The sequence below is a fragment of the Panthera onca genome, chromosome E1, assembly GCF_046562875.1.
Source record: "Panthera onca isolate mPanOnc1 chromosome E1, mPanOnc1 haplotype 2, whole genome shotgun sequence".
NCBI classification, from domain to species: Eukaryota; Metazoa; Chordata; class Mammalia; order Carnivora; family Felidae; genus Panthera; species Panthera onca.
This window is the reverse complement of record NC_138352.1, coordinates 46,134,894-46,147,329: the sequence shown is the minus strand read 5'-3', so window position 1 is coordinate 46,147,329 and position 12,436 is coordinate 46,134,894. Positions and strand designations below refer to the sequence as shown.

General features: G+C 49.2%; 1 protein-coding gene across 8 annotated transcripts in view; it reads left to right on the top strand.

Moving 5' to 3' along the window:
- Positions 1-12,436, top strand: part of MSI2 (musashi RNA binding protein 2) — a 390,574-nt gene that overhangs the window by 240,222 nt on the left and 137,916 nt on the right. For all 8 annotated transcript variants that reach the window (XM_078437348.2, XM_078437347.2, XM_078437349.2 and 5 more), the window contains exon 7: positions 9,260-9,308. In XM_078437348.2, the coding sequence (XP_078293474.1) occupies positions 9,260-9,308 (49 nt within the window). The remainder of the gene's footprint in view (positions 1-9,259; positions 9,309-12,436) is intronic.

Here is a 12,436-nt window from a genome sequence, read left to right as displayed (position 1 = left end):
AGAATAAAAAGAAGTAAAAGTAGGGAAAAATAGGGCTGGTAAAGAAGGGCCTTGCCCACGGGGATGGGACATTCTGGCCATGCTAAGATTTGGGAGCCTTCTATGAAGAGTTTAGGAAATGTACTTGGTGCACTGAATTGTGTACCAATTAAAAAACATGGCTAAAATGGCAAATTTTATGTTAGGTGTATTTTACTAGGAAAAAAAAAGTTTAGGAGAAACTCAGCCGATGATTTTTCTTGTTATTCAGTTAAAGGCAGGGGTGTGAGTTAAGACATTTCAGGTGGACGCAGTCTAGAAGGTGTTGAGTCTTGGAGTGAAGGGAAAAGTGCCGAGGGCAGCAGCTCCAACACCCTGGGTGCCTCCATGCCCGGCAGTCCTGTAGGGGAAACACACAGAGCTTGGGGCTGGCTGAGAAGCTTGCATGCCTGCAGCAAGGGGGATACAAGAATCTGAGGTGGGGGGTGCCTGGGTGGCTCAGCTGGTTAAGGGTCCGACTCATGATTTGGGTCAGCTTGTGATCTCGGGTCATGGGATCAAGTCCTGCGTCTGGCTCCACGTTGAGCGTGGAACCTGCTTGGGATTCTCTCTCTCTCTCTCTCTCTCTCTCTCTCTCTCTCTCTCTCCCCCCCCTCCCTCCCTCCCCCCCCCCCCAAATAAATAAACATTAAAAATAACAGAATCTGAGATGGGCCTGCAGGCAGAGGCTGGTGGGGTGAGATTTGGACTCATAAGACCAGTGGCTGAGCCCTGGTCTCAGCCCCTGCCAGTTCCAGGACAGCCAGTGAGGCAGCTGAGGCTTGGAGAGTTTGTGATCAGCCCTGTCTCTGCGGGTTGTTGTGACAACCAAAGCGGTAACAGTATATGTGAAAATATTGGTGACGGTGGGAGGAAAGCAGTGGCTTCCTTAGGTTTTCTAAAGTCAGAGACCAAGACAAGGCAGGGAGAGCGCCCCAAAAGCGGCATGTGACAAAGGACCAGCGTGCTCCTGACTTCTCTGGCAGGAGATAAAGAGCCAACGTTTAGGCAGCCGAAGGCCTGTCCAGTATTTACCCCTTTTCCTTGGGGCCTGTTTATTTCTGGGACCCCTCTGCCCATCCCACCTCTGCCTCCGGCTTGCTCTGTGACACACACAGGCTGTGATTAAGCCTCGACTCAGCTGTATTTAGCCATTTAGAACAGGGATTCTCAGCCTTGGCTCCACCTTGGGATCACTGGGGAGCTTTCGACACGGATCTGATTTAACAGGTCCGGGTGTGGCCGCCGCAGCGGGGATTTTAAAAGTTCTTTGGGTGATCCTGGTGAGCAGTCGAGGTTGGAAACCACCCACCTGGATTTCAGTGTGAGCTAAGCATCTTCCAGCCTGCGTCCTTTCCCCTTCTAGCCTCCCTTCTGGGCAGTGACGAACGGTAGATCAACCTCACTCTTCGCAAGGCCGAAGCACACTGAAAAGTCTCATTTCAGAAAAATAAGGCACCGTTGCTGAGCTTTGGGGCAGGAACAGGTTTCTCTCCGGGCTGGTTGGAAGGAGCAGCAGAGAGCAGTGCCACCCAATATTCTGAAACAGCTCCGGGTAAGACAGCCTCCCTTTCGGGCACCGACACCAGGAGCCTCTGTCCTGGGCAGTCCTGCCTCGTATACGAGTCTCCACTCTTGTGACTTTAGTGCCTTGAGTTTGTGGAACATAATAAGGTCTGTTAAGCCCTACGCCTTACAGTATGGTATCGCCTTTATGGGCGTTTATTTAAACTAACTCTTGAAGTGTTTGAGTGGGAGCAGGAAGCGAAATTCAAGGGCATGTGTTCTGGGGGAGTTTGAAGAGCTGGGTTTCTTTTTTTCCCTTTCCTCTCTCTCCTGTGTGTCTGACCAGATAATTTAAGGATCATTTGAAGTGCCATTTCCTGCTCTGTTCTTGGTACGTATGGCGTGTGGGTGTGCATATTTGTATCCCAAAAGGAGTGGGAAATTTCTCAGCATGTGTTGGCCACAGCAGAGCTCTGGAACGTCCTGACAGAACAGAGTTTGGAAGGACCCGTGGTGAATTGGATGCTCCTAGATGTCGTCCAAGTGGACGGTTTAGCATTCTAGGCGCAGATTCCTTGTGAGTGGATCTTAGGTGGCCCACTTCATAGTTTCCTCCTTTCGTAGATGAGAAACTAAGGACAGAGAAGGGAGGTGACTTATGTCCATGAGATCCCAGTGGAGCTGGATTAGAACCTGGATCCTGCCCGTGCTTTGTGCAACGCTGCCTGCCCCCCTCCACTGCCTCTCAGCACCTGTGGAGTTAGTACCAGCAACTGAATCCCCTTCAGGTGCCTCCTGGGGACAAGTTTTCTGCGTCCCAAATCAGCCTCACTCGCCTCCTGTGTACTTGGGGAGCCAAAACTGCAGGCAGAAGAAACAGTGGTCTGATGGCACACTCCAGGGTCCCAACCTTTGGCCAACCACCTTGACCAACAGAATTTACGGCATCTCTTTCTAGGAGTTTCTTTGCTTTGTGACTTCAAAGGTTTCCTCTTCGGCTGTCGCGTGAGTTGGGCTGGCTAAAGCCTCACCTCTGGATGTGATCAATACCGAATGGCGACTTCCAAATTCACCCAGCAAGAATGTCTGGCTCACAGTAAACCTTTTGCCTCACTATACGGAGGGTTCATTCATTCATTAAATGAATTAGGATTAGAGAGGCATCACCCACTGACTTGAGTGCTAATTATTGCTGATTTTCACGGTGCTCATTTAGTGAGGAACATGTTGCCAATTTCCCCTGGCGCTTCTAGGATCTCTGTCTGCAACCTTGTTGCGAGGGTGACATTTAGAAGTAGTCCCTTCCCACCCTAATACCTGTATTCCACTTGGAATGTGTAACATGACAGTTTCATACTCAGCCCACGTTCCACATTTTACCTCCTTCCAATTTTTGTCTTGCCTTTGTTCATTGTCTAGTATTATTTGAGACTGTGTATCTTCCAGTAGATGAAAAAAAAAATTTTTTTTTAAACAGGGACCATGTACAAGTTACCCATTGCCACAGGAATGCCGGGAAACAAACAGTCACAAAACCTCAGCAGCAGACAATAGCTGTTCATGTCACCTGCCTGGAGTCCACTGGAATGGTTCTGCTGATCTTGGCTGGGCTCACTTGCATGTTTTGGGTCACGTGCCTGTTTTAGGATTGACTGAGGGGACTTGGCCCAGCTCCACATGCCTCTCACCCACTAGCCAGCTAGACTGGGCATGCCCTTCTCATGGTGATGGCAGAGAGAGAACAAGCAGAATCGTGAAAACCTTCCCCAGGCCAGACCCAACGTGGGCATACCTCCATCTCATTTTGCTGACCATAAGAAGTCAAGTTCAGACACATGGGATGGAGAGAGAGACCCTGCCTGTTTGGGGAGAGGAACTGCAGAATTACAGAACTCAAGGTTTGGGGCCATCAATGCAAACAGTCTGCCATGGTCCGATGTAATTTGCCTCTTACTTGTACTTAGGCCAGTGCTCTCTGCAAGTAGGGAGTGCTTAATAAATATATGTCACATATAAGTAAATAAAGTTGATATTAGCTCAATCTTCTAATCAAGATTGAGTTGGCTGCATGATGTAGGCATTTGCTAGTTTATCTGTTAGAAGGAAAGTTTCCGTCATCCTGGTAGAATCCAGATGTCTCTTGCGTTAGGTTCAGGGACAGCTTGGTTGTCACTAAGAAGTTTCGCTTTTTGTCATCTTTTCCATGGTCGAATCTACTGTCATTGTTTTCAGGATCTATCTTAGGATGTAAATGTATGAGAGACAAGGAACAGAGGGGGAAGACAGTTTCCACACCAACGTGTGTCAGCTGCCTCTGGAAGAGAAATTTTGTCCCATGTACTGAGCATTGCCATGGAATCAGACACTCTAGGGGTGAGGCCCGGGAGATCTGCGTTTTAAACAAGCCAGGTGATTCTGACACGGATGAAGTTTGAGGAGTTCTGCCCCAGCCCCCATGGGCCGTAGAGGTCAAGGCGTAGCTCCCCACCGATGACCCTCAGCTGTGGTGTGTGCGTGCTACTCGCCTCTGAGGATGTTACAGTGTGGTCCGAACCGGGTGAAGGCAGAAATACATGTTTAGGACTTTCTGGTGTTGAAACAAACAGGGAGACATCCCCAGCCATCTTATTTAAAAGTTACTTTAGGGGCGCCTGGGTGGCGCCGTCGGTTAAGCGTCCAACTTCGGCTCAGGTCATGATCTCACCGTTTGTGGGTTCGAGCCCCACGTCGGGCTCTGTGCTGACAGCTCAGAGTCTGGAGCCTGCTTCGGATTCTGTGTCTCCTTCCCTCCCTGCCCCTCCCCTGCTTGTGCTGTCTCTCTCTTTTTCTCTCAAAAATAAATAAAACATTACAAAAAGTTTTTAAAGTTACTTGACCTTGCTTGTTCGCTCAATATGCTTCCAGTGCCAGGCTGCATTGGGAGCCTGTCCTAAGTTATTAAAGAGTACTGTCAAGGTTGGAGCAAGCTCCTTCTCTCAAACCAGACCAAGCGTGGGCCAGGATGTGGGACAAAGTATGGTGAGGTTCAGATATCTCCTCCCCTTCTCGATCCCTCCAGGGACAACCCCAACCCCTGACCACTAGGCCCATGGACCCCCACCTCTGGTATAAAGAAATATGTAAGCCTGGTGAGGGCACCATCACCACAAAATAAATACCAGTGCTAGTCTAACAAGAGTTCATGGTGTTTTCTACTTGAGGTCGGAAAAACTCCTGTGTCCAGTCCCCAACTCTCTGTGTTCTAGAACACCAAATGAGGTCTGGTCTTTATGTTGAAGTTGATGACTCTGTACAGCCAACTGATCTACCTGGGTTTCGTGCGCGCGCGCGCGCGCGCGTGTGTGTGTGTGAGAGAGAGAGACACACGCACAGAGACAGAGACAGAAACAGAGAGAAAGACAGACAGAGACACAGTTCTCAGTCTGCTTTTTTCTAGGGTTGACTACCAGTTACCTTGACTTTGCTCCTCATTTCCCCGTGATGCAGACTCACACAAGCTGCTTCTGTTTGATTCACATAGAACCGTGAGAAACAGCCCCGTATGTGAGGCCGTGTTTTTCATTCTATTCAGTCTTTGTATATTCAAATTCTCCCAGTTTCAGCTCTTGCTGTTCTGCCAGATTTCCATTGCATTGATGGCTTCTCTGAATTAATAAGTGTTTTGCAATCGCTGAAAAGTTTTCTCTCCCCCCGGCCCCTTCCCCAAGCACCGGGTCTTATCCATATTGATTTTTTTTTTTTCTTTCTCTTTCCTCTCTAGCTATTTCTCAGATGTTTTATTCTGTAAAGTGTTAATAGAATTTTTCTTTCGCTGTGACATTTTATCTATTCAGGAGGTCTTTGCGAGTCCCATTGTGCAACTGGACTATAGAGGAAACAGCTCTATTCTCTACGACAATGGTTGCCCTAAAAAACATACACAGATCCTCCCCCTCGCTCCCCAGGGTGGAGCATATGTTGGGAGGGTAGCGTCAGAAAACACCCAAACTTTGGAAGGAAAAGAGGGAGCCAACTATGCACTGTTGAAGGGGGCGGAGGGCGTTGAAAATACTTTTTTTTTTAATTCAAAATATTTATTTCCTAAGGGGATCTGAGTGTCAGGACCAAAACATGGCCAACACAGAAGGGAAGCTGTTTTCCTTACTGTTAGGCATTTTTAGCTCAAAATAAGGGCTTGGCAAGCATCTCAGAAAATGTGGAGATGGGTGTGAAACAGATGTCACGTTTACCTGCGCGACACCCAGCAGGCATCACCCCCCACCCACCCGCACCCCAGGCATTGGAATTCTTACTGAGGCCCTGGGGTCGGAATCTGCAATACCATATGCTCAAGTGTGACTGCTCTGTGTACAAACAAACCAGTTGATCTTCTGGTGGTTTTGCTTGAGTGGTGCACGGAGGCAGACGGCTGTGGTGTGTGTGGCCTCAGCAGGTGCCTGGGGGGCCATCAAGCCTGCCCGGCCGTGGAGGGGTCTGGTGAAGGCACCCCATCTCCAGCCTAGCATCACTTACCCCCCTCGGCCTGGTGCCCGGTGGAGACAGAGTAGCTCCTTGCTGGCACGGCAGTCACCGTGCAAGGCCATTGTCCTCCCAGTAACTGACTTTGAAAACGGGGACCAGAAGGGGAAGGCCCCAGGAGCCTGTTTGTTCAGACTCGGTTGCTTAGCAACAAAGGGGGGGGGGGCTGACTCCGGAAGGGATTTTTAAGCTAGGCCAGTCCCTTCGAGGGTTATGTCTGGCTGGCCTACCCCCTCTTCCATTCTTACCTTGACTCTGCTTCCCGCCTCCCCCCCCCCCCCATTCTATTTGATAGCATCTGGAAAAATAGATTTGATTTGTCTGGAGGCAGCATTTTAAGCCTGGTTTTATTGCTTTGCCCAGTGTCTTCCCCTCCATCAGAGATTGTAGTCTGGGAGGAGTGACGAATGAATGGCCTGTGATTCCCTTTCTCGGTTGGCTTAGCTCTGGCCCCCAAACTCATTTGTGAGCCTTTGAGCTCCAGTGAGCAGTGCTCAGTCGTTCCCAACCACACACATGCCGACATTGCCCCAAGCACAGAGCCCTTTGGCTAGGGCTTTGCCCAGGACCACATGGGTTGAGTTGTAGTTTTAGTGCCAATCTTGGGCACAAAATGAATGAGGAGACCAGGCTGCTTACCTGGCCAAACCAGGTACAGTCCCCAGGTGAGTAGCTGATTGGCTAGGACCGCACCTGTACTAAAGGTGTGCATTTTGTGGAAGAATAAAGAATTAGATCATAAGTACAAGGAGTGGAATTCAAAAGCCAAATCTGGTTCAGTGAGGGTGACTTTCTTGAGGTCTACATGGGAATGGAGTGTGGATCCTGAAATCTTATTGCTGGAAATATCCAAAAGTGTTGCAGGATGCCTGGAAAGACCGAGGGAGGGATAGGAAGAGAGACAGAGGATGCCTTTGGTGTTTTCTTCTCTTTGATATTTTTGAAAAGGCCCTAGCATAAAGGTATTAGTCTGCCGGGGCAGCCACAACAAAGTACCACAGACTGGGTGGTCAAACAACAAAAATTTATTTTCTCACTCTTCTGGAGGCTGAAGTCCAGCCTTGGCAGACTTGGTTTCTTCTGAGCCCTCTCTCCTTGGCTTGCAGACAGCCCCCTTCTCTCTGTGTCCTCAGGTAGGCTTTCCTCTGTACCCGTGTCCAGATTTCCTCTCCTTATAAGGACCCCAGTCAGTACTGGATCAGGACCCGCCCTAATGACCTCACTTTAACTCCATAACCTCTTTAAAAACCCTATCTCCAAATACAGTCACATTCTGAGGTACCGGGGGTCACGACTCCAACGTCAGAGTTTGGAAGGGGGCACAATTCAGCCCATGATAATCAAGATGTTAAATTTCCATTGTCTATAACCAGAAACAATTTAAATATCCACAGAAGGATTAATTGAGTAAGCTATAGTTTCTCACTCCGTGAAATATTATGCAGCAGTCAAGATCGTATTGATAATACCTCACACCCATCAGGATGACTACTACCAAAAAACTCCCAGAAAATAACAAGTGTTAGCCAGGGTGTGGAGCAATTGGAACCTTCGTGCCCTGTTGGCGGGGATGTAAAATGGAACGGCCACTGTGGCAAAACGGTATGTCAGTTCCTCAGAAAATTAAAAACCAAGTTACCATATGATCTAGCAATTTCATTTCTGGGTATACATACCCAAAAGAATTGAAAACAGGGACTCAAGGAGGTATTTGTACACTCATGCTGTATAGCGGCACTATTTACAATAGCTAAGACCGAGTATCCATCCATCGACAGACGAATGAATAAGCCAAATGTGGTATTCACATACAATGGAATATGGCTGAACCTTGACGACATTATGCTCAGTGGAATAAGCCAGTCACAAAAAAACAAATACTGTGTGTTTCTACTTCCATGAAACATAGTAGCCCCCCCCCCCTTATTCGTGGTGTCCATTACCCCCAATCAACTGTGGTCCTAAAGCTGATGATCCTCCTGACGGATCATCAGAAGGTCAGTAGCAGCCTAACGCTACGTCACATGCCTCCGTCATTCATCTCACTTCCTCTCATCACGTGGCATCTTATCCTCTCTCTTCATCAGTGACAGTACAATAAGATGTTTTGAAAGAGAAAGACCACATTCACGCCACTTATATTACAGCATATTGTAATTGTTCTCTGTTATTATTAGTTACTATTGTTAAATCCATTACCGTGCCTAACGTATAAATTGAACTTTATCATAGGTGTGTATGGACAGGAAAAAACATCGTGTATCTTGGGTTGGGTACTGGCCACAGTTTCGGGCATCCACTGGGTGCCTTGGAATGTATGCCCTTGGACACGGGGGGACCTCTGTACTTGGAGTAGTCACAGTCAGAGACAGCAGACAGAAGGGTGGTTGCCAGGGGGCCGAGGGGGACCGAGGGGGATGAGGGGGTGGGGAGTTATTATTTGATGGGGGTAGAGTGTCAGTTTTACAAAATGAAGACTTCCGGAGATGGACGGTGGGGATGATAGTTCAACGTTATGAATGCATTTAATACCACTGAACTGTGCGCTTAAGAACAGTTAAGATGGCAACTTTTATGTTATGTGTATTTTACCATGACCAAAAAAATTGGGGAACAAAACAGATAATATTCACAGTGTGAATCTGGGAAGTGTTTGCAATATTGTAATAGTATATTAAAAAAAGAACTAGGGGAAAATTCCATATACAGTATGATTTAAACTATATTAAAATAGGCATAAGGTTTTTTTAAAGGCAAAAACTGAAGGGAAATACACCAGATGTTAACTGTGGTTGTACTAGGCAGAAAGATAGGAAAGGCAGTGATCTTTTTTTTCCAATTTTTTGTGTTTTCACGTAATTTTTTTTAAATGTTTTAAAATTTATGTTTATTTTTGAGAGAGAGAGAGAGACAAAGTGCGAGCAGGGGAGGAGCAGAGAGAGAGGGAGACACAGAATCTGAAGCAGGCTCCAGGCTCTGAGCTGTCAGCACAGAGCCCGATGCGGGGCTCAAATTCACAGACCACAAGATCATGACCTGAGCCGAAGTCAGACGCCCAACCGACTGAGCCACCCAGGCGCCCCTTCACATAAATTTTAATGAGCACCTATGGCTTTGATAATGGAAACCACCCTTCCCCCCCCCCCCCCAATATATCACATTTCAAATGTGTTGTTAAAATTCCTAAAGCAGACCCCATTGTGTATTTGTTTTGCAGGTGGAGGATGCAATGCTGATGTTTGATAAGACGACCAACAGGCACAGAGGTAAGAGCCCCCGTGGAGGAAGGCTTCCCTTCTGTCAGTTGGCTGTCTGTTGAAGGTCTGTATTCATGGAGGGACACCACAGCACAGAATCCAGATACCGGACAGTTAAAAATCGGCCACGCCCAACCCGTGTTCCGACACACCTTTCTAACCCTGGCTTTCTTGGTCTTTGCTAGACCTGAACACTAAGTGATCTGAGTGGAAATTATTCACAGCAATTACTCAGTTGAGTTCTCGATTTGCATTGGAGGAGGTGGTTTAGAAGCACACCGGCAACCTGAAGAGCCAGAAAAGGTTTATTCAACCTGCGATTGCAGGATTGGCAGTGCCCTGTGCACATCTGGAATGTTTAGAGGGCACTGCGCCTCCTCGTATTTTCCCCTGTGCTCTTATTGTCCTATCCATGTTCTAGAAAACGGGTCTCAACTTGGGGTCTGTGAGCCTCCGAAATGGCACACGGAATGTTTTATGTTTGCGCTTTTCTTGGGAAGCGATGCGTAGCTTTGAACAGATTCTCAAAGTGGTCTCTGACCTCCATGCCTCCCGTTCCCCAAAAAGGAACACGTTGAAATGACTGCTTTAAACAGAAAATTGGACGAATCTAGAAAATCCTCCCAGAGGAAGTAGAGTCCAAGCTTATGGCTTAGCGTTCCATTCTCCTGCTCTCCGGAAACCCCTGGTATCTGGGGCTCCTAGAATCAGGGCGTTAATGGGCAGAGCCTCAGAAAGGAGGTGGCAGGAAGCAGCGTTCTTGAGAGAAGCCGGAGTGAGCAGTGTTTCCTTGCCACTCGGATTGCATTTGGATGTTTCTCGTGTTGTTTACATTCTTGCTGTCACCTGTGATTAGAAGCAGTTACCCAGCGCCGACTGTATGTCTCTCCTGTTGGGAGCAGGCAGGCTGAGTGAAAGGGAGGAAGGAGGGTGGGAGAAGGAGGGGCTGTCCTCAGTGTGCCTGGCAGTCCGGCTTCCTGTGCATCCATTGACAGCGGCCTCAGAAGGGAAAGTAGAAAATCGGGTGGAAAACTGGGTCTTCGATGGTGTATGTGGGGAAGGAATGGGGAGGGGTGGAGGATGAAGAGGCGGGGTGGGGGGGAGGCAAGGGAGGAAAAGAAGAGCTTACAAGTGTGGAATGATTGCTTTGTCCTCTGCCTTGCCCAGCATCACGAGGGCCGAGAGAGCAAGGGGCCGGGGGTGCGGAGACGGACAATTCATGATTATTCTCCACCATCATCCTTAGGGGAGGTACGGGGGGTTATCTGAGCACTGTTTTCACAGGCATCGTGTATTCTCATCTCCACCACAGCGCCATGACTTTGGGAAAATCACTTCACTCCTTTATCTTCTTTACCTCAGTTTATTCATCTGTAAAGTGGGGATAATATTAGTATTTCCCTATAGGGTTGTTTGGAGAGTTGGAGTGCCACGCACATCACCTGTGCGCAGGTTATTATGATTGTTTTCACCATCATCACCTCCGCGTGGTGTGTGAGGTGACCGAAACTCAGAGGGGGTAGGGGATCCACCCAAGGTCAGAGCAGGGACTCCTCTCTAGGACTGCTGATTTCAGATTCGGCCCTTTCTCTGTGGTCTCCACGTGGGGACGGGTGTGTTAAGAAGAATGTTTTCATCTATTTACTTTCAGGGTGGGCGAGGCCCGTCTGAATGTGGCACTAGAGTTCAGTGCTAGAATTCACGCTCCTGGGAGATTCCTGAGTGGCGTCTATAGGCAGTAGTGTTGAATATCCACGAATAAAGGTATTTCTGAGCTCCTGCTCTGGGTCAGGCCGTGTTGGAGAGGAGAGTAAATCATCTTGTGCAAACTTCACAGCTGTGCTGGGGAAAGAGCTGTGTCATCTGGGGGACGTGAGAGGGCCGGTGACTCTCTGTGTTACGTTACTCGGCTAATAGCAGACAGAGGCAGGTTCACCCTGCGGGCACTGGGCCCCTGAGGAAGTGCCAGGCAAGATTCTCCCTTATTTCTGACCCAGACGCCTCCTGCTGTGGGTGGAGCCTCTTTCCTTGCTCCCAGGCGCCGGGTGCCGTGATGGGGTGGTGGCCCCTCTGTGATTCCTGTCTCGAGCTGGAGGGAGGTCCGTTTTACGGCCCCCTGCTCAGAGAGGCTCTAGGGATGGCATTGATCGCTCTCTCATGACTCCTGGGGCCACTGGCAGGAAGAAGGGTGGGCACAGCCCCGAGCACATGCTCAGTGCACCCCAGCCACGGCAGGGCCTGCCCAAGCATCCTTCTGCCCTGCCAGAGGTGAGATTCCTGCAGTGGATATAGGACTCTTTGCATAATTCGTGGAGCCAGAACAAGGTGAAAGACGGGGCCTCTTACTCAAAAGTTATTAAGAATTTCAAGGTGACAGAGCATTCAATCCAGGACAAAGCCCTTCTGAGCGTGGGGCCGGCTGTGGGTGGCTGCACACCCAGGGGGCCAGCCAGGGTGGATGTGGTCCTGGGGGCCCCCGCTGGCAGGGTGGGGAAAGAGAAGGCAGGAGGGAAGGAGGCCCCAACATCCTGCGTCCCCTTTCCTCCTGTACAGAAGTCTGCTCCCTGGGGTTCTTTCTGTGTAGGGCTTTGGCCCCTACACACTTTCCAGCACCTCTGAATAGCTGAGGAGTTTCTCTTTGAACTGGGTGCTAAAGCTGGGTTAATACTTAAGTGGTTCAGAGCATTTCGGAGAGGAAAGAATTAAAAAAAAAAAAAAAAGGCACATATCACAACAGAGACACGAGTCCTGCGTGTGGGACAAGTGGGCCCCACATCCCTGATGGAATGTACATTTGGAATCAGGTGATAAGCCCAAGAACATAAAATCCTCCTGCAGCCACCTTGGCCCAACCTTACCTTCACCTCCTCAGCTTCCTGTTTCCCATTATCTTATCAAGAAGAAAGTGCTGCCGTAGCAGAAGTTAAGGACACCTCTCGGGCTGGCACAGCCTCCAGCTCTCCTCTTAAAGAGGTCCACACTGTTCACCCCGCGGGTGGCCACACAGCACGCACGGCACCTTCCCTTTCCCCCCCTCGCAGCTCCCAACACCGCCCCGCTGCGCAGCCTGGGGCTAGCGCACCTGTGCGCCCTTGGAGCTGAGACTGCTGCCTTCCAGGAAGGCTGCACGTTTGGTT